Below are 22,879 nucleotides of genomic sequence, written 5' to 3' on the forward strand. Positions count from 1 at the left end.
AATGCTCTGTGACATAATCTTTAACACCAATGCCTTGTGAACTTATGAAAAGTGTTCCCACTCATTTTGACCAATGATTATCCATGTTTTTCATTCATGATTATGGAGTAAAGAAAAAAAAAATCATTTTAAAGTGAAGTACTCAAAAAAGAGCCATTTCTAACACACAGGCCAGATTCAAGCCTGCATCGCCATGACCCATTTGAATGTAATGAGCATATGAATTACCCACTGTGCCACAACTCAAGCAGCATTTTACTTGTGCCAAGCCTAGACTTGCAAAAATGTGACAACCTAGCGACCTTATTAGGCTATATCTGAATATGAGAAGACCGCAGAACTTAAAACTATTTTTTATAATACTTACAGTCATAGAATGACAGACTCGCCTATGCATAATAATAAAGGAAAGGAAATGCAGAAAGGAAATTACTCTGATCCACAGATAGCGCGTCACTGGGATATACGGGCTATCTAAATTTGGGTGACGCTTTGCACCCGCCTCTCTTGCAGCTCAGCTCACGGCTGGGTTGATCTGCCTTGCACGCGCGCCATGGCTGATTTTTTCCTGCGCGCTGATTGCTGGAGCGCCTCTCTCTCGTGCTCTCCCATTGGCTCTCGGGATGGGTTATCGTGAACCAATGCGGGCAGAAGCTTGATGTACCGGCGGAACGCTCTCTTGGCTTTTGCAGTAGAGCTGGACCTCGAAGGGGGCGTGCCGCAGCAAACGACTGTTCATCAGCGGGTTTTTAGTTATGGTGGTCGTCACGCTTTTAAATGAAGTTTAAAAGCACGTAGAAAAAAACTCTACTTGTTCAAACTATAGCAGAACAAACGGTCTTTCGTTTGGGAAACAACCGTGAGTTTCAATGAATTGCACCAGGTAAGAATACAGAATGCGTCATAGTGCAGCGAGGGGGTTTATCACTGCTCACTGAGCGCTGGAAAAGTGTAAAGATAACCTCTGTTTATCACTAATTTAAGATTCATTTTAAAATAATATTTTTACTTGTTTAAATTATTATTTGGACACTGGCAATGTCAAGCTGCCGTAGCATCTATTTTTTGAAACATCGTAGTATGTGTTTCTGTTACTAGTACTTTTTTGTAATTGTACAAATTAGTCCAACAGTGATAATGTTGACTTGTCTTTTTTAATTTCTCTAGTATCTATAGATATTAGTATATTCATCAGAACTAGTAGGCTATTTGTTCCAAAAGTACCTAATAGCCCGCTACTATTTAATTTGTCACTAGTAGCCTACTTCATATTTTATTTGATATTTTTACTACTAATGAGACTAGTTACTAACCTATAGCCACAAAGTAACTATTCTATTATATTTGCTAAGTTTACCAGTGAATTCTAGTGAGGTCTTGTACAGATAACACTTCTATTCACTATTGCCTAGACTGTAACTGTTTCAGTTTTACTAGTATCTGTTCATTGAATATGGATACTTATTCTATATTATTCTATACTTATTCTCTGTTTACTGGCTTTACTAGTACTTAGTGGATACTAGTACATGTTTATGAGACACTATCTATCCCAAATGTCACCAGTAATATTTCTTATTTGAAGTAATGACTAGCCAGATTGTGTACATTATAGGTAAAAAAAAAAAAAAAAAAAAAAAAAATGTTACTAGTAACAGTTGAAATGCACTCTAGTGTCTAACAAGGTACTTTTAGTGCTAGGAAAACTAGAATAGATATTTTAGAGTTTTGTAAATTTTATACTTTGTTGCTTTTGGATTTATCCCATTTCGTAAATCGACATCTGAAATTTTGTCAAATACTAAAAATAAATTTTCTTCATAAAAATTGATTTGAAAAGCTTAAATCAGTAGCTATGGCTCTAAAATGTTTTTTTTTTTTTTTTTTTTTTCAAATAGCTCAAGCTAGCTGCAACAATAGTGGTTTTGTTAACTCAATCTCTAAATTCTGGGCAAATCTGTATCTATGTGACTGTCACATCTCCTGCTTAATTGGTCACTTTAGTGTTTTTCACTATTGTCTTCATGACAGGGTTCTGCAGATACTGAACCCCAGGCCAATGCCAAGTCCAATTATGCCTGTGGATGTGGCAATGAGAATCTGTCTGGCACACTCGCCACCTCTTCGCAGTTTCCTCAGTTCATATGAGGACTGCAAGTCCAGGAACCTAGTCAACCGATACAAACCTCTGCGATCCTGCATCAGCTCCAAGACCGACGTGGACACTGCCAACCTAGGATGGAAGAGTCCCGAGACCAAAGCTAAAAAGAAAGTGGTGTTTGCTGACTCCAAAGGCATGTCTCTGACAGCAGTCCATGTGTTTAAGGAATTCGAGGAAGACACCATGTTAGACCTGCAGTTTGAATTATCAGACCTGGAGGATGCCATTGTGGGCCTAAAGGCGGAGAAGGAGAAGAATTTAATTTTGGACTTTCCTCAGCCTGCTGCAGACTATTTGGACTTCCGAAACCGTCTAAAGAAGAACCTGGTATGCTTAGAAAACTGTATAATGCAAGAGAGATCGCTCACTGGCACGGTCAAAGTGAGCAATGTAAGCTTCGAGAAGGTCGTCCATGTGCGAATAACATTTGATTCATGGAAAAGCTATGCTGACATTCCTTGTACGTACATGAATAATGTTTATGGATGTGAGGATGTTGACACCTTCTCGTTTTCCATCGACCTTCCAAGTTCTGTGGCCCCACATGAGCTGGTGGAGTTCTGCATATCCTACAAAACCCATGAAACAACATACTGGGACAATAATGACGGGAAAAATTACAAGCTGGTACATACAGAGAACGACCCCAGCCAGGCCAATGTCACCCAGACGATGACAGCAGATTTTAAGAATCAAGGCAAACGGCCTGAGATGGAGTTTGATCAGTTCGGGAGCCCGAGAACATCTAGTGGATTCTTCCCCGAGTGGCAGAGCTGGGGTCATGTTGAGAACAACACCCCCTACTGGTGACAGTTCAAGACCCTCTGATGAATTTGAAGTAAATCTTGTAACAAGGACAAATGCAAATGAAGCGCTTGGTTCGTTTCAGAAATGACTTCTGAAAAGTCTGAAGAGTAGAAATTAGCAATGACGCCCTCAAAAGAAAACCCTTTTTGGCCATGGTTGTCCAAATAAATTCATCGTTGGTGTATGTTTTTGAGATACACATTTCGTTTATCTTAAAATGAGATGTGTGGGCTCTGAAATTATGCAAATTTGAGACTAACCATGTTAACCATATGGCAATTACTCAGAATGAAAAATGTTGGTTTATGTTATTTTTCGAATTTTGTAGCACACTATGTACGCTATTTTGTAGATCTGACATGAGGTAAACCAATAATTTTCATAACATAGATGCCTTTCTTTGTGTTGTTCTGAGACTAACTGTAATACAATGGCATAATTTCGGATATCTTTCCATATGTCCTTGTATAAAGTGAACAACTAGCACTTACTCCAAAATAGATTCTTCAATACACTATTTTGTTACCTTGAAGGGTAATAATTTTGTTGTTACCCATCTGAAGTCACTGAATTTTGGGAATCCTGCTTCTGAAATGCAACTGGACATTAATATGTAATAATTTAAGTCATCCCTAAAAGGATGGTTCAACCAAAAATGGAAATTCTGTCATTTACTCAACTCAACACAAAAGAAGATAAAATATAAAAAGTAAATGGGGTCGAATATTGTTTTCGACCCCACTGACTCTCTTTGTCATTGTATGGACAAAAAAGTTCTTAAAAATATCTTCTTTTGTGTTCCACTGAAGAAAAAAGTTGTAAATATTTAAACAACATAAGTCTGAGTAAATGATGACAGAATTTTCAATTTTGGGTGAACTGTCCCTTTAAGAGCAGCACTGCATAAAACACGTAATCCTCAGATTATGGATGTGGAATAATCTGGTACAATATGAGATTGCTTCATATTGAAGTTTGTGTATCTCATTTGATAGTACCAGTTTATCGGTCACTTTCTAGTGAATGCACTAAGCATGACGCATTATAAGGGAGTCCATGAGAGATAATGATGCCCATTAAGTGCTAAATCCCTGCTTTTGCACTTCCGATTTTTCCTACGTCTGTTCTACTTTTGTAAAGATGCACTCTTGATGTATTTTACACTTCTTTCCTACAACATTTTTGCTGCTATGGTTTTTGTGCGTGCCTGTGTGTGCTGCATTGTGATTTATGACCCATGGTGTGTGGAACCTCTCCACTGTTATTTGGAGGATGGAAGATGAGGGACTTTGGATGTAACTTTAAGGAGGTCATAGTATGTGAGGAAGAGTGGCTAAAGAGAACGATAATATTGAATGAGATTGTTGCCTTTTTCATGATTGTTCCCCCCCCCCTTCCGCTGAAATAGAAAAACAGGTTGAGGTTGATGCCTTGAACAAAGGTGATCGTGGACTGTGATGAACTGTGAGCTGCTGTAATTGCGGAGAGGGATCATGTAGGTTGAATGTAAAAAGGGGCCTACACAAGCCACAGTGTATGCCTACATATTTTTTCTACTGCAAAGAAAGATGTTTGTTTGAAAGAATGTTGTACTATACTCTGTGTTACCGTTAGAAATAAAACCTAATGTTTCTATGAAAAGTGTGAACTTCTTTTTTTTTTAATTGCAAATATGTCATGTTTTACTTCCACTGCTTAAGATTAATATTATCACTTCAATATAAGAGGGAAATACAAGGTGACTCAGAATTAACTTCCAGGCCTCTGTTATAATGACCATAAATGTTTTGACCTTTTATGGTCTATCAGTTCTGAGTGAGAGGAATAAATTGTTTTGCCTTTAAAAAAGTGAGAGAAAAAAAAGTGTAGTGAGCAGACGGCCAATGAGCACAAAGTTGTTTGAATGTAGAGCCCATTTCCCAACGTACTGAGAGCTGTTAAGATCGCTGACAAACATTTGCTCCCATAGCTAGGGGAACTTCAGCTGGAAATTAACCAATTGTTTCCTCTTGATATACACAGTCATTTACCAGATGTTATATAACTTAGTGATATGTAACTTTTTTGTGGGAAAATGTTTTCAGTGCAGTGTTTAGTCAAATGTTTAGTTTTGGTATTGGTGTTCAGTAATTTACATTCTTGTCCGGACATGATTTGCTTACTAATGTGACTGACAACTGACTAATGATATACCACTAGGTATGTAATTTTTCACATTAAGAATGATATACCTAGGGGAAATATATGGGGTTAAAAAGTCTTGAGACCACATTTTAAATCTGGGATTTAAAATCTAATTTAAACCTAGAAATAAACTAGATTCTGTAGCACTATTTCTTGGTCACTAATCAAATAAGTAAATTTGTGACGTTAATCATGTGACTCTTTGATAAAGACAGTCAGTTGTTCTAAGTCAGAAGACAAAAGTCATGCTGGAGAACACGATGATCAGCTTTTACACAAACTTGTGGAGTTCATTAAATTTAATATTTAAAGGGTTAGTTCACCCAAAAATGAAAATTCTGTCAGTTATTACTTACCCTCATGCCGTTCCACACCTTTAAGACCTTCGTTAATCTTTGGAACACAAATAAAGATATTTTAGTTGAAATCCGATGGCTCCGTGAGGCCTGCATAGGGAGCAATGACAATTCCTCTCTCAAGATCCATAAAGGTACTAAAAACATATTTAAATTGGTTCATGTGAGTACAGTGGTTCAATATTAATATTATAAAGCGACGAGAATATTTTTGGAGCGCCAAAAAAAACCAAAATAACGACTTCAAAACCGATTTCAAAACAATGCTTCAGGAAGCATCGGAGCATAAATTAATCAGTGTATCGAATCTGCTGTTCGGAGCGCCAAAGTCACGTGATTTCAGCCGTTGGCAGTTTGACACGCGATCTGAATCATGATTCGATACACGCGATTCATAACGCTCCGATGCTTCCTGAAGCAGTGTTTTGAAATCGGCCATCACTAAATAAGTCGTAATTTTGTTTTTATTTGGCACACCAAAAATATTCTTGTCGCTTTATAATATTAATATTGAACCACTGTACTCACATGAACCGATTTAAATAAGTTTTTAGTACCTTTATGGATCTTGAGAGAGGAAATGTCATTGCTCCCTATGGAGGCCTCACGGAGCCATCGGATTTCAACTAAAATATCTTAATTTGCGTTCCGAAGATTAACGAAGGTCTTACAGGTGTGGAACGGCATGAAGGTGAGTAATTAATGACAGAATTTTCATTTTTGGGTAAACTAACCCTTTAACCCTGCTGAAAAATCCTGCATTGATGGTCACCAGCATAAGATGTATTTTGTATGCTTCGACCAGCATGGGATGCTGGTAAGTGGTTTGCTGGTGACCTGCATGGGGAACGAGAGTGCTGGTGGACCAGTTACATCAGCTCAGTTTTGCTTGAGAACAACATGACTATGCTAGAACAGCACTATACCAGCTCTAACCAGCTTTATGCAAAATATGTTGCAATTGCATATTTTCACATGCATCACCTCATCAAAACTTTAAGCAAAATCTGTGATGCTGGGATGTATGTGCATTCTAATGAGTCATTGTATTATGATTCTTGAAATCAAAAAAAGAATTTGCCGAGCTTTATAGTCAGTTTGTAACTTAAAATGATGTGAAGTCACAGTCCTAGAGGGCTTACAATTCTAAAACTGGTTTGAACCAAATTGCAAACGAGCAGCAAAGCATTATTCCACAATCATGGTATTGTGTTCAGAGTAATGAAGGTGATGCAGTAATTCAAATCGTGTGTTACAAGTAAAAAAAAAAAACAAACAAAAAAAAAACAATTATGGGGAGGCAGTCTATGTGGAAAGGGGCCCTTTCAGTAAAGGCTGGCACTGTGCTGAATTACAGGCTTCTTCCATTAGAAGCATCACAGCAAACCAGACTTCAGCCATTAAACCAGAGCAGCTGAATCTCCTGATCCAGAATCATTAAACTTCTGTCACAAGATGGAACAATAGTTACTTTATTATGTACACAAAAAAATGGTATACATATTAACATTATAAAAGATATTGTGGTGTAGAGGTTAAAGCTCAGGGCTAATATTCAGAAGATTGCTGGTTTAACATAAGGATCAACCTATGAGTTCCTGCCATATGCCCTTCAAACAATCACTTTACACTAGGCTGCTCAGGGGGGATAATCCTCATAATAAATTTGTTGTAAGATTATCCTCATAATAAGTCTGTTGTAAGTCACCTTGGATAAAAGCAACTGCTAACTAAACACTAATCTAAGCTAATTATATAGGTTGATCACAGACATACAGACCTGATTAATGGCAACAAGCCCTCCACATTACACCCACTAGTCCTGTCATTCTAGTCCTATCGTTATGACATCTTGCTACCCTATACCCTATAGACCTTATGTAGCCCTGCCTCTTTTCAGCGTTGCGCTCGTTGTTTTTTGACTTCCGGTTTGTATTTCCACAGCGATATTAGATTTATGAATGAACTGCTCGTTTTAAAATCTTCCCAACCTACTGACATTTGTAAAGACATCTGCTTTAAACATAACAATGCTCATGATAACTTTCATTAACTCTACAACACGTAAATCCACTTAACCAACTAATTATTCTTTGACAGCTATGCCATAGAAATGTACAGAGCTACGGCAAAAACGGAAGTTCAAAGACAATTTTATAAAGATGGCGGCGCGCTTGTTTTTCTGGTAAATAAGGTCTATAGTCTTGTGGATATTTACTTGACAATTTTGCAAATAACTACAGATCAGTCTGTTGATTTAACAGTAAATAAAAAAATCAAATAAAAAAACACCACCATTAGCACCTATATGTAACAAAGCCTCTTTATTAACATACATATTTGGTCTATACTGTATGTAGAATAACGATTCAAATAATGTATACTAAGGTATATTAGCATATCCTAATATGTGCCTGGAGTTCAGCCAACTAGATGTCAACCTCTCTCAGAGTCTCTCATCTGTAACAGGTCTTAAAACTTAATGTAGAGAGTTTTCGGAAGTATGCCTGTTCAAAACTGACAGCATTGTGGATCTCTGATTAAACACGACACACTGGCAAACAAGTGGCTGATTAAAATTCCAGCTTTCATTATGCTGTTGTCTACCACAAATCATTTCAAGTAAACAAGTTTATTTCTTCACTGAGAGAATGCATAAAAATGATAATAAACCAGGTCAATAGTTGAGGCTACAAAGTGTAGCTGTTTGGCTACTTTTGTTGAGTTAATTACGAAGCCTCTAAAGAGACATGGTGATGGGGAAAAAAATGTGAAATGGGAGAAAAAAATTATATTTCAATGCTTTTGTAAAAGCTTTGTGCTCTCTCAGAATGTTTGTGAACAAAAATTTTGTGGGGGAAAAAAAAAACTTTTTCAATGCTTTAGAGAGTGAATGTAAAATGTAGGAGCAATGCAATGTTCTTCTGAGAGAATGCAAAAGTTGTGAGCAAATGGAGAATTTCTTGGGGAAGGCAAAAGTAGCAAAAATAGACAATATTCTAATTCTAAAATGTAAGTCACCTAATATTAACTTCTTGTTTATTGAACTTTTGTAAAAAAAAAAAAATAAAAAAAAATAAAAATCAATATCATATTATTTGAAATTGTGCTGATATTCGGGAAAATAGCACTCTTGCTCATGTGGTATTGCTTAACTTTTGTTGCCCCATATCTTGAATTTTGGGGGCATTTTTGTATTAATTTTGGTGACATTTTTGCCCCAATAATATCCGACCCTGGTGTGTATGCGGCATGATGGCAGGGGCCGGGGCTCTTTTTTGAGCGGAGGCCCTTACTGTTGCGAGGCCCATTTCAAGTGAAACTGGTGAAACATACAAAAGGTCGCTTTTGCGTGGTTCAGTTGCTCCATTAATGAGAGGAAAGGATACATTAAGCACAAAAAGGCCACATCAAGTACAGTAATTGGTTGAATCTTGAGCTTTTCCTAATCTGTGATCTTGAATATTCTTATTTTCAGTGTTGCACTAAACATATCAACACTGGGTAGCATATGACCTTTTGGAAGGACTCCAGAGTTTTCCACTCCCCTATATGACTTCAAGGGTCTAGCTCAAGCTTAAAATCCCAGTTGAGGACACCGAGCCCAAGTTTACTCAGTACTTGAAATCCCATGCATATGTGTATCACTGATTGGCTTGCTGGGTAAGTGTTTGCACAGGGAGAGTTAGAAACCGTTCCTCCCTGTTTATCATGTCTATTCTTAGGTCCTAAGCTCATACCTCTTCTACTTCACATGCCAGCAACTGAACTAAATGTCAAGCATCTTTCATGATACAGAAGTTAAACAGATATACTTTCAATCTATGCTTTTAATGAATGCAGGACCCTATGTATACCGACCAAAACAGCCAGAGGCTAGAAGGTGACATGCATGTTCTAGATTTGGTTGTGTTTATAAACTTGTGTGGCAACTGCACTAAATGTCAAGTATCTTCTGAGACTCTGAGTGTTAAAATACCTTCAGTGGAGTGCACAGACCTCCGCTGGCCCCGGGGCAAAATTGCAGTTAAAAGTGTATGTGTGTTTTTGGGGGACGGATTGTGGAGACTGTGACACACATCCAAAAAAAAAAAAAAAAAAAAAAAATTGGTTTGGGTCAGATATTACTAAATATTTCTTCAAGTTATAAAATTAAAGCTGCAAGCAGCATTGAAAGGGCCCTCACACCCAGAGCCACCGTCACCCGGTGGCCTTAGGAAAACAGTGAACAGTGGGCGATAAATATTGGAGAAATATAGCAGTCATTTTGATGTGCCGCATTTCCTGCTGCCAGCAGGTGGCTTTTTGACTGTGACTGAAGACTGCCATGTAGATGTCTTCAGGTCAGGACTATTATCAAATATGTGAAGTTTGGGACAGATTGGACATTGTATGCCTGAGTTACAACATCTTCCTGTTTTGTGGCGTTAATCGCATTAGCACTTAGCCAAGTGTTGCATGATATAAAGTGTTTCTCACATGTTTGGTACTTCATGGCAAAATACAAATGTGTTTCTGGGAGTGAATTATAGTGTAAAGCATGCCATTTCCTGTTACCAGCAGGTGTGGCTGTGAGTAATATTATATTGGCATGTAGATGTCTTCAGACCAGGACTTTTATCAAACATGTGAAGTTTCAGACAGATTGAACATTGTATGCCTGACTTACAACAGCTTTCTGTTTCATGGCGAAACATCAAATTTTGTCAGGCCTCCACGGATACATCCTTCAACAAAAACTCAAGATCTTTGCAATTTAACATCGCTAAGGTCTTAAGATTAGACTGGCCAAATATGAATGAATATTGATATGATTAAAGCTGTAGGAGGAGTTCGTTAAAGTACAACAATGGCAAAAACTGGAAATGGGAAAAAAAAAATTGCAGAAAAAATTCAAAATATCTCACTTCCTGTTGGGTTTTCAGATTTTGCACCAATTTTTTCAATTTTTGTAGGTGGCTCTATCGAGCCATTTTGCCACACCTAATTCTGAAACCAATATCAGACGTAAATTTTCACCACTTCTGATGTGTATGCAAAGTTTCATGAGTTTTCGAGCATTTTTAGGCCCTCAAAAATGCGATCCATTTCAGAGAAGAAGAAGAATTAACCAAGCAATTACAATAGGGTCCTCACACCATCGGTGCTCGGGCCCTAATGAACTCAAATAGAAGAGGAAAATGGTCTGGTTATCCACTGGTTTCCATCTGAGAGCTTTGATTTGTGAGACAAGTGGATTTTTTAACTTCCAAAAAAACTTTTGTAGTTTAAGTATTCCTGTAGTTCAAACAATAGAGCATGATGTTAACAATTCTAAGGTCATGGGATTCGATCCCCAGGTAATGCATGAACTGATCAAATGTAGGCTATATCTTGATTGCAGTTGCTTCGGATAAAAGTGTCTGCCAAATGCATAAATTATTTTTTTTTTTTTCAAATTTTCAAAATTAATTAGCATGTTTATTATATTATTACTTTTATTACTATTGTCAGATGAAGATTGTAAAAAATTGTATATTTAGCCATGAACCAAAATTTAATAAAAACTTTAATTAAACTATGTAACTGCATACATTTTGAAGTATGTAAAGTGCCTAGGCTGGAATGATGACTACAATGAATAAAGGGAGGTGCTGACCACAGTGGTATATGCCATAACTATTATTGCATTTGAGTTCAACAGATTTAACAGATGACAGGCATGAACAGACATGTCTGTCATGTTAGCTTGAATACTGAACTGCTGATTTTCACAGCTAGTCAGACATTTCTGTACATAAATACCCTTAATCTCACACATTCAACACAACAGTCAAAAAGAAAATGCATAAATAAATACATAAACATAAATATTTTATACATTAAAACATTTTTTTTAATGCAAAAACACAAATGAGATACATTTTTTATTTTTTTTTTATTTTATATTTTAGCAAATGCAGTGAAGCAATTGTTAGTATTGAGAGAAATGGAAAATAACTGCAATGTCATATCATGATTTGTAATCATGAAAGGTTACTGTGGAGTAAAGTTAAATCAAATACCTGTCAACGATCTTTGTATAAACAGTGATGATCCAGGGTTCAGAAAAGTCTAAATCAATTAAATCAACATAACTCTGACCTGTCAGGCACTGTTGCTGTATTTAGCTAAAATATACAAGTATTTATTTCTTGCATTTCATCAATGCAAAAGATGAATCTGTACTTGTGAAATCAAGAGATCATCAGCTGTGCTGCATAGGAAGAGATTAAATATAACACATGACAGTGGGCCGGGCCTCTAAAGTAGGACACATTTACAGTCATATTATTGCCAGTGTTTATCTCATGAAGCCTATATACCTGACAAACGTCACAGACATTGTGTGCGAAATACTGCACAATTCAAAGTCATATATAAGCACACATCATCATGTGGCCCACATTAGCAGATTTTTACAACAAACATGTTTTTTCTTTATCAGAATTTTTTTTTTTTCAGTAAAAAATATCTATAGATCCTTAATACAATATTTACTACATTAGCTACTGTATTTGCTATTAAGAGTTGTTTTCCAAGGATATACCTTGAATTAAATGTATCTTTCCTCAGGGAAAGAAAGAAAGAAAGAAAGAAAGAAAGAAAGAAAGAAAGAAAGAAAGAAAGAAAGAAAGAAAGAAAGAAAGAAAGAAAGAAAGAAAGAAAGAAAGAAAAATATTTTGCCTGGCATTGTTTCTTACATATTGCACTTTCTGACCTCATGTACTCTTTGATCGCATATGTGGTTGAGATCCAATTAAAATCAATATCTATCTGTATTTGCCATCAAGAGCCCCTCAGGGTAGATTTTATCTCACAAATACTGTGCAACTAAACTATGGCAGTACAATCACAGAGCAACGAGAAGAACAAATCCCAGAAACTTAACCTGCATTACTTGCTTTTGAAATATCTCAGTGAAACCTGCATGAAATTGGACTTAGAGAATCCAACAGAATGAAATGCTCTGGGCAGTTTTTTTTATGTACTATTGCTGCTGGAACCTTTCTAGTGTGTTTAAATGTGATATTATTTTTTCCCCTTCCAATACTGAGGTTACTCCAGCATGCAACCATAGTTCATAACAATAACAGCATGGCCTTAATAGAAAACACACCATTCCTTCACAAACACAAACATTTGAAGGCCTTGAATATGGCGAGCCACTGTAATCTTTTGGAGATGAGACGGAAATTGAAAAGTTTGGCGGTAAAAGTCCTTCCTGAATTCTTATCTTAGTCGCACGCTCCACAGAGGCTTCCCAAATCCTTACTTTGAGGAAAAAAATCTTTCTCCATCACCCTAGTATTTTACACACATGGCAGCCTGTAAAGCCATGCCAAAGAAAAGCACTTGATGGCAGGGCACACAGAGGTCAAAACTTTCCACACCTGCCCCAAACTTTGTTGTGCATGAAAACTGACCAAACCTGAAACCTGTCTCAAAACTTATTCTACAATATCCTTTTGTTTCTTCCAGCAAATCAAGGGCACTGCGACCTAGCCAGGGGATATCATGAGATGGGATAAAGAACTTGACCAAAACAAAATAAGGTGTTGTTTATTGTGAACTGGGGCAAAAGGCAAAAGAAACCACTCTTCTCATACCTCCTGCATATAGCACAGGGATAGTGTTGAAATGCAGACCCATATCACATGTGACACATACCATGTTTTGACATCAAGCCCACCAAAAAGGTCAAGGTATTTTTTCCCAGGACAACATATTCCAGCCCAGCAACTATCACTGACCGTACTTGACCTTCTGAAATATAAACAAATGAGGAATGTTACATTGCAGTCATTAGTATCCTTTTGCCTTCTGTATGAATGAAGATTAGAAGCAGTTCTGCAGGATTTTGCTAATAAAAAAATGCCAAGTTGTTGCACACAAGAACTTTATTTTGCCTGGCATCACTTCTTTGCTATTTCTGGCTAGCTAAACACAGACACTTTGGTTATGCGTACATAATTAAATCTGTGGCTGCATAACATTAAAAACTCATATATAAACATTATAAAAACTGACCTGAGATTTTTTTATTTTATTTTTTTTTCAACAAAAGGACTGTAAATAGCTGATAATAAGAATAGAGTATTAACAACATACTAATTTGTGCACACAATATTTCATTTGTTATGTTGCTGTTTTGGGAAGTTTTAACAGTACACAAAGAGTGTTCATTTCAGAATTATGTAATTATGAGATTCTGACTTAAAAAAGCATTCATGTTAAAAGCATTCATGTCCTTGTAGAAATCATAATTACAACTTGTAAACTCAGAATTCAAGTTTTCTGAGAACTGAGATTTCTACCTGTACTTGTGATTCTACTGAGTGCTGCGACATCATGCAGAAACACTCAAAATAGCAGCAGTATCAGCAGTAGGCTAAAATGCAGTTACAGTTGTATGAAAACGTATGGGAACCACTTGCAGAATCTGTGAAAATGTGAATAATTTTAACAAAATAAGAGAGATCATACAAAATGCATGTTATTTTTTATTTACTACTGTCCTGAGTAAGATATTTCACATAAAAGATGTTCTTCTACACATAGAAGAAACAAATAGAAGAAAAAAAATAGCTGAATTTTTTTAAAATAACCCCTCAAAAGTCTGGGAACCATTGGTGGTTCTATGGGTTTTTTTTTTTTTTTTTTTTGATGGTTGTTCATGAGTCCCTTGTTGTTCTGAGCAGTTAAACTGAACACTGTTCTTCAGAAAAATCCTCCAGGTATGGTGTACATTTTAGGACTTCCTCACACCTCAATCATGCAACGAAAAGGCTTCATGCCTCAGACTAAAAGGCTTCAGTCATTGGACAAAACGGCATCGCACCTCAGACTGAAAGGCTTCGGGTCTCAGGAAAAACAACGTCAAGTGTCAGGTCTCGTACAAATAGGCATCGAACAAAACAGCCTCAGACCAAAAGGCATCAGACGAAACGGACTCAGACTAAAAGGCATCAGACATAAAGGCATCAAATGAAATAGACTTAGAAAGAAGCGAATTGCCCCGCCTCAATGTGATGTCACGTGCACGCAGTTTTCTGTTAAATGTTACACTAAGTTGTATAAAACATATCCCACTGAGATTATTTTGTAAATTTGTATTATTCACTAGTTTTATTTGCATGTATAAAAAATTAGCAAAATAACACATTGCAACTAGCTTGCATTGCAAACTATTGTTCGCCAAGGGATTACATAAATAGCCTACATGAATACCATCAACAGATAGATTCTACATAATTAACATGCACGCACACACACCTTACATCAATTTGGGAATAGTAACAGTAAAGAAAAAGACAACTGAAGGACGGCATTATGATGGGTTAAAAGCCAATCGAAAGTTAGGCTATACAAAATAAAAAAACAACATGATGCTTTTTAGTCTGAGTCCGTTTCATCCGATGCCTTTTCGTCTGAAGCTTTTTCGTTCGATGCCTAATTGTACGAGACCTGACACCTGACGTTGTTTTTCCTGAGACTTGAAGCCTTTCAGTCTGAGTCATGATGCCGTTTTGTCCAGTGACTGAAGCCTTTAGTCTGAGGCATGACGCCTTTTCATTGTATGACTGAGGTGTGAGGAAGTCCTAAAATGTACACTGTATTACGGTCCTGCAGATTCTTCAGTTTTCAAGGATTTTGTTTTTGCATATTTGAGCTCTTTCCAGCAGTGACTGTGTCATTTTGAGATCCATATTCGCACACTGAGGACAATTGAGGGACTCAAACACAACTATTACAAAAACTTTCAAACATTCACTGATGCTCCAGAAGGAAACATGACGCTTTAAGACCTGGGGGGTGAAAACTATACGATGTATACAATGTTTAATAGGAAGGCAATGCAGTGTTGACAGAACTGGGCTAATATAGTCATACTTCCTGGTTCTAGTAAGAACTCTAGCTGCTGAGTTTGTTTATTAGGCGTGCAGGGCAACCACCCAGCAAAGCATTACAATAATCTAGCCTTGATGTCATGAACGCATGAACTAACTGTTCCGCATTTGTCATTGAGAGCATATGTCTTAATTTTACAGATGCTAGAAATGTGGTTTTTAAATGAAAGATTGCTATCAAAGAGCACACCCAGGTTCCTAACTGAAGACTTGACAGAACATACAGGTAATTACGTGTGGAGGTTTTTGGTCCATTAATTAGAATCTCTGTTTTTCAGAATTAAGTAGTAGGAAATTGCTTGTCATCCAATTTTTTATATCAGCTATGCATTCCGTTAATTTTGTGAATTGGCAAGATTCGTCAGGGCGCAAAGAAATATAAAGCGGAGTATCATCAGCATAACAGTGAAAACTAATGCCATGCTTCCTAATGATATTAACTAGTGATTGTATTTATGATTTCTCAGCTCTTTTGACTAAAATCCTCTAAAAATTACTTTCATTACTCATTACTGCAGCTGGTCTGATGCTTCCAGTCATGTTTGCATAACTCATCATGCATTTCTTGTGATTTGCCCCTTAATTGCTGCTTGCAGCTATATTTGAATATTGTTAATGTCTCAGTGCAAAAATAACCTGAAAATAAATGAAAAACATACAATACAGTTTAATGTAGTTAGCACAGATTGAATAACTATCTAATGTCCAGCTAAATAAATGTTCTTAATAATGCATTTACATAACTGTTACAGTATTTGTTGTATTGTTGTTTTGTCTATTGATTACTCAAATTACACAGATTAATTCATTATGTGTTACCACAGAAACTCATAAATTCAAGTCTTGGGACATGAATAGTTTTGAGTAGAACATCCTGGATTTTTTATAACGAGTGACAGAGTAGCCTAACCTATTTTTTGGGAGGGTTTGGTTTGTATACAGCGCCACCTCAGTGCCTGCGGCACTGACACGGCCAAAATATGCTGCTTCATTAAGCACCAGTACATGATTGAGTCTGACTGTAGCACTGAGCTCAAAAGAGCTGATGAATGAGGGATGACAACAGCTCCATCAACACAGATTCCTCCTGACAAAGGTATTTGTTTACAAGACTCAGTATATAAGAATAAAATAATGTTTTATAGAACTAGAGATATTTAAATAATCACACAGTGTGGTTTATTCTGAATGAATAGATTGTATATCCATTTGCATTAGCAAAATAAGAGTTTACTTGCAGCATTAAGCTTTAATTTGACACTAACCTCTCCAAACCTAGACATTAAGTTTTTTACCCTGTACCTTTACTATCTGTTGATAGACCGATGGAAATGTTGCAATCACCTATTATAAAGTAAGATATCAGTAACATCAATGCATTTACAACCTTTCACCTGTTTGCATCTTTCTGTCTTGCCATGTTGATTTTACCAATATCAAGCTTTTGGACATATTTCATATGATATCACAGGAAATGTGTTCAAAATCCCCACCTTGCCAGAGGCAAATGACAAAGATGTTTTGTAAGGACATTGCTTTGAAGGAATGCAATTCACAATTCAAGCATAAATTTCTTTTCAGATGCATCTATTATGGTGTGAAACCATGGCTGATGCTTTCAAAGCGTGCTGATTTAACACCCTTGTGAGAAAGAAGTGCACTTAATTGGATTGAATGCACTTGTAGTATTAAAATATAAGTATTAAAAGTCTTAAAAAAAAAAAAAAAAAAAAAAAACTGTACTTGTGATAAAATGAAATAAAATGTCCCTTAACACATGTACGCTTTTAAAAAGTGCACTTTGTAATACTGTCAAATTAAAAGTTTTACATTTTATATCATTAAGTTTTATAATCTTTTCTTGTGCTTTAAAGAAGTATAATTATTTTGGTGTGTTGACTAGAAAACTAAAAGCACATGTAAAGTAGTGTGTTATTATATATTACATTTAAAGTTAATATATTTTAAATGTAATACATTGGAACATCATTACATATGTGTAATGAATACATTTGAATATATGACAAACAAGTATAAAGGATATTTTAGTTGACCATACAGTAAATGCTTGACAGTACATTCGGCACTACACTTTAACCATATTTAAAAGACTATGGAAATAAACATGAAATTACATATAAAGACATATTTAAGTCCTCAAGTTCAAAAAAAGCTATCTTGAGTTCAACTAATTGCATTAAGCATAAATTTTAAGCTATAAAACATTTTTATTTTTATTGCAAATAACATGCAATTAAGAGTCTCAGGAAACATTATAAAAAGGTTTGCTTGTATGCTTATTTATTTACCACAATAAGTACTCTTTTTAAAAGTATGCTAAAGTGTACTTTTTCCACAAGAATTGGGAAGACAGTTTTAGTTATACAGAGATTCTATAATATACAGAAATTATTAAAATCAGGAAGAAGTATCTGTTTTAACAGTTGGTATCCACACAATCAATTTATCAATCAATCATTTCATATAAGCACATACAATACTGCATCAGATGGATATACATACTGAGGTGAAGGTGGTATTGGCCCTATATAGAACGACCACAATGTCACAGGTTTCCAACACGAGGCTCTGCATGTGTTGGCATATAACCATTGCAAAATTTTAGACTGGAATTCGTGGGGACTGGCATGTAGCAGAGTGAGGGTATACAAGTTCGCTCTAAACTTAGACTCGGACAGGGCTGGGTGGTCGGCCAAAGAGTAACATGTTTGACATAATGTACAGGTCTATACTTTAATCATATGTAAAGGTCAATACTTTAACTATACTTTAGGACCAAGGGAAAGAATTCAAATGCCCTTATATCCATATTTGTAGGCTGTATTTGTCGTGACCAAGCAGGCCACTCTTCTCATTGCACATATTTAAGAAAAAAAAAAAAAAAAGGTTACTTTAATTTTCTATACTCTGATACAGTATCTTCATCTCAAAATATTTCTAAATGATCTCTAAAGTATCACTTTCACATGCACAGGAGCAGATTCGTATGGTTGTACATTCTCACAAAAGAACCATGTGATGACTAAGCATGTGCTCATTTAGCACAGATCATCATGGCCACAGTAGATCATGTTTCTGTTATAAATATAATTTGCACTCTAATCTGATGTAATGGCAATATTATATTTAACTAATATATTGTACAATAGTGGACTTTAGGGTCAGAAATCCAAACCAGACTTAAAGCAGTCTATTCTGACTGAGCTAGAATGACTGATATTTCAGAATAACCCTTCATATCTGCAGGAGAAGTTATCTTTAAAGCCACCCTTGAGCAAAGAGCTACACTAAAGCCTCAATAAACAGGTGAACCAGGCAAGATGATTCTAAATAAATGATGGCTTCGGTATAAAGTCATACCAGCTGCTTTAAAAGCTGCATTAAAAAATGTAATGGCACCCTTTTCACCTAATGAGGCGAACATAATCTCTGGTCTTCAAGAGACAGTTCAGCCTAAAATGAAATTTGTGTTGTCCTTTACTCACCCTCATGTTGTTCCAAACCTGTATGGCTTTCTTTTTCAAGTGGAATATAGAGGTTATCTGAATGTCCAAACTGCTCTTTTCCATACTATTAAATGACAAAAGATATATTTCCTCGCTGCATGGAAAAGAGCAGCTTGGACATTCTTTAAAATATTTTCTTTTATGTTCCTTTGAAGAAAAAAGTCATACAGGTTTGGAACAGCACAAGGTGATTAAATGATGATAGAATTGCAATTTTTGGATGAACTATGCTTTTAAGGCTTATATCTCAGTGCTGCAAATAACACAGAATCTGTGCTGAACTGGGCACTCTTTTTCTGTGGAAGGCTGTGTGTCACAGACAGAACCAGGCCACACAGCACTACATTTTGGGATGACTAATAAGCCCTCTAGTACTGCAGCCAGTGTTTTTACTGCACCACAGCAGTGCTGGATATTTAAAGCAGGGATGTCAGCAACACTTCACATCAGCATCGAGCCATGAATAAACCACAAGCTGTAGTATTGATAGTATTGAGTATTTAGTATTGATTATTAAAACTATAATGGTGATGATCATACCTTAAAATAAGATGGCAGTTAAGCTTGATGAGAACTTTTGATTACATACTCAAGATGAGTCATCAGAAGATCAGGGGTTTGATCGATGCCCTGTTGTCATGGAAAATCAATCCATGCATTTAAGCTGTGCCATGAAAGACAGATTACGCTTTCCATTTAACAAATGTGTGCTTTAATGGGTCTGACCTGTACAATGTTACATTGCACAGTTGCCCCAACTTACTTAAAAAACGTTATTTGCTTTATATACAAAAAAATTTCAAGCAAAATATAAATTGAAATGACTTCCTACAGTATTTTCACTAACAATGTATATATAATAAAAATGGCAATACAATTTAGATTAATATAATAATATATATAATAATAATATATAATAATAATAAACTATTTAATAAAGCACCTTTAAAAGCAGCTTCTCAAAGCGTTGTACACAAGATAAGCAATTATCATTTTAAATGCTGATTTTTTTTCACTTGCTCCTGGAATAAAAACTGTCTATGGAAAAATGCTTTATTCTCATGTTTTATTTTAATCTCCGCCTTGGTTCTGTTTACCTCATTGTGTGATTGTGTGTTATTGTATTATGTAATGAGCTTGCAGCCTTGGACACACTGGGAAATAGGTGGTCATTTCCTTCATGTTTTCTGTTTGTTTTCCATGGTCTGCTGTAACCGAAGGCTAAATCACTTTACTGCACGTTCCTTTGTGTTCTCCTACCAAGCAAAGATCATGCCTGCATATAACGACAACCCCGTGAGGAAAAACAAAAAAATAATGTTGAATGACGACACATCAGGTCCCAATTATATTAAGTGTCTTCAACTACTATGTACAAACATTTAAATTAATCATTTAATACAGTGCACTTATTGTGTTCTTATATGCCTATTTTACATTTTACTTGCATTTAAAAATACCTGTATGTTATAACACATGTAACTACATTTGTAATTCATTTCTGTAATTACACCTACATTAAACTGTTGACCTGGCAAAAGTATTTTTATTGCAGTTAAAGACACCCAAAATATAGTGGGGCCAATAATCACTTTAATTAATTTCTTATCCATGATGGAATGCTTAAAAATATGTTTCATAACTATGCAGTAAACCTACACAGGAGAGATGAATTGATCCCACTATTGTGTGCATGGTACATCTGAAACCTAAACAAAGGTTTTCATTGATTGACACATGTCAGTGTACCTTTTTTAATATCTCAACACAGAAAACACCTGTCAACCCAACTTATTGTCTGCCCAACCCCTCTGCTCTTCAACTGCCACCACGACTATGGGGGCCCATTTCCCCCTTGACTGTCAGCCCATCCATCCTGGACAGCAGCCAGAGATATCTGGTAATCTTTTGTAAATGTCTTGTATGTTGACAAGTTATATTATTACCCACCTAGTTTCCTAATATGACAACCTGATACATTTGTGACCTTAGTGCAATTGAGATCAGATCTCTGAGATTTCAGGAGTGTTTATTTCAGCTGTTTTTTTCTCTCAGGTGAGAACAGCTGGAGTCCTGTGATATGACGTGACAAATAGCCTCGGTTGCACTGCACGGCACTTCTCACTTTTTAGTGCCGGAATCTTTATAGCAACGGGTCATTGTTTTGAGTAGCAGTGTGTCCCAAAGCATGGGCTAGAGCACCATTAGACTGCAGCAGCTGCAGATTATGCACTGATCTCACCAGGGGTTACAGAGCAAAAAGATTAGATGACAAAAAAAAAAAAAACACATTTAATATACTTTATATATATTTACAATCTCATGATGTATTATTTATTGATATTTTTGTTTTCTTCTCAAATATTAGTCTGCTTGGTCATGCTTTAAACCAATATGTAGTCACTGCCTATATCTGAATATGTGTATTTCCCTACTATACAGTATACCAAATCAGTAGGATGGTTAAATATTCAGTATTTATGATACAGTAGGCAAACCCGGATGACCTGTCCGCATCTACTGATATTCAGAAGTGTGCAACCAGAATCAAAAAGCTGAAAAATTGTGAGCAGGGAGGCTCATTTTGACTGATATACAGTAGGTACCAAGAAAGTCATTCTTTGTGATAAGTAAACTAAAACATCGCATTAGCAATTAGCATCATTGGCTGAACAAACAGCATTAGTTTGGGGGCGCGACTACCTGGTTGCCTACTTCCATTCAAAAAAAAAAAAAAAAAATTGACATGAAAGGCATTTAAAATGAAAAAATGTGAAATTCAGTTTCAAATAAATGCTGTTGTTTTGAGCTTTATATTTACTAAAGAATTTAAAAAATATATCATGGTTTCCATAAAATAATTAAGCAGCACAACTGTTTTCAACATCGATAATAATAATGGTTTCTTGAGCATCAAATCAGCATTTTAGAATGATTTCTAAAGATCATGTGACAATGAAGACTGGAGTAATGGCTGCTGAAAATCCAGCTATGCCTTCACAGGAATGAACATTTTAAAAAAATATTAACATTATTATTTTAATTTGTAATAATATTTCACAGTATTACTGTTTTTACTGTATATTGATCAAATAAATGCAGCGCTGGTGAGCATAAGGGACTTATAAAAACATAAACAACAAAAACCAAAAATATTACTGACACCAAACTTTTGAATAATAGTGTATATAGTGTTGTTTGGTACATTCATTAATATAACCGTATTTTCATAGTGAAGATACAGTCATTAATTACCCCTGTTCTTTGTTTGTACAAATAAATGATTGAATAAAATGACAATATGCATAAAACACTCATAACAGCAGAAAATATAACAGTAAAATATAGCAAATAATAATTTGTTCTTTTAAAGAGCCTGAGGTGAAATGTAGGTAGCTTTCGCTGTGCTCTCTGTAGTTGTTTTGATTTTCAGATTCTTCTTATGACTTTTAAGAAATGCTCTAGGCTCACATTATAGACAGGAGGTGACAATAACTCCAGGATAATAAAAATTCAAGTCAAGGGATCTCACTTTCATTACAGAAAAAAACAAAAACTTTGCTGTATAACTTTATTCATTAAAAATGAATGAGCAAAGTTGAAATAAATACATGGTAAATACATTTGTATTCAGTCATTGGAGAACATAAAACCATAGCATTAACACTGGAGTGATTCATTAACAGACAATATAAATACAAATAAAGCCACTGCATGAGTCCAATGAAAATCACATGACATGATGAGCCACAAATATGCAAAAACACACCACATACAAGTATCCAATTATGCGAGCCAAGCCAGGATAAGAAGGGTGACTGAGGTTAGAGGTCATCTACTAGCATACTGCAGTATCACTAGACCTCTGATTGAGTCCTAAATGAATCATGAAACTGATGGCACAAAGCAAAGAAT

At 35.8% G+C, this 22,879-nt stretch overlaps 1 protein-coding gene across 1 annotated transcript; it reads left to right on the plus strand.

Moving 5' to 3' along the window:
* Positions 1-610: 610 nt before the first annotated feature.
* On the plus strand, positions 611-4,609 carry ppp1r3cb (protein phosphatase 1, regulatory subunit 3Cb). The gene is made up of 2 exons (XM_048179488.1): positions 611-883; positions 2,032-4,609. Exons 1-2 carry the CDS (start codon positions 870-872, stop codon positions 2,969-2,971), a joined length of 954 nt encoding a protein of 317 aa, XP_048035445.1. The 5' UTR covers positions 611-869; the 3' UTR covers positions 2,972-4,609.
* The last annotated feature ends 18,270 nt before the right edge of the window (positions 4,610-22,879 follow it).

This window comes from Megalobrama amblycephala, unplaced genomic scaffold (genome assembly GCF_018812025.1).
Source record: "Megalobrama amblycephala isolate DHTTF-2021 unplaced genomic scaffold, ASM1881202v1 scaffold201, whole genome shotgun sequence".
Taxonomy (NCBI): domain Eukaryota; kingdom Metazoa; phylum Chordata; class Actinopteri; order Cypriniformes; family Xenocyprididae; genus Megalobrama; species Megalobrama amblycephala.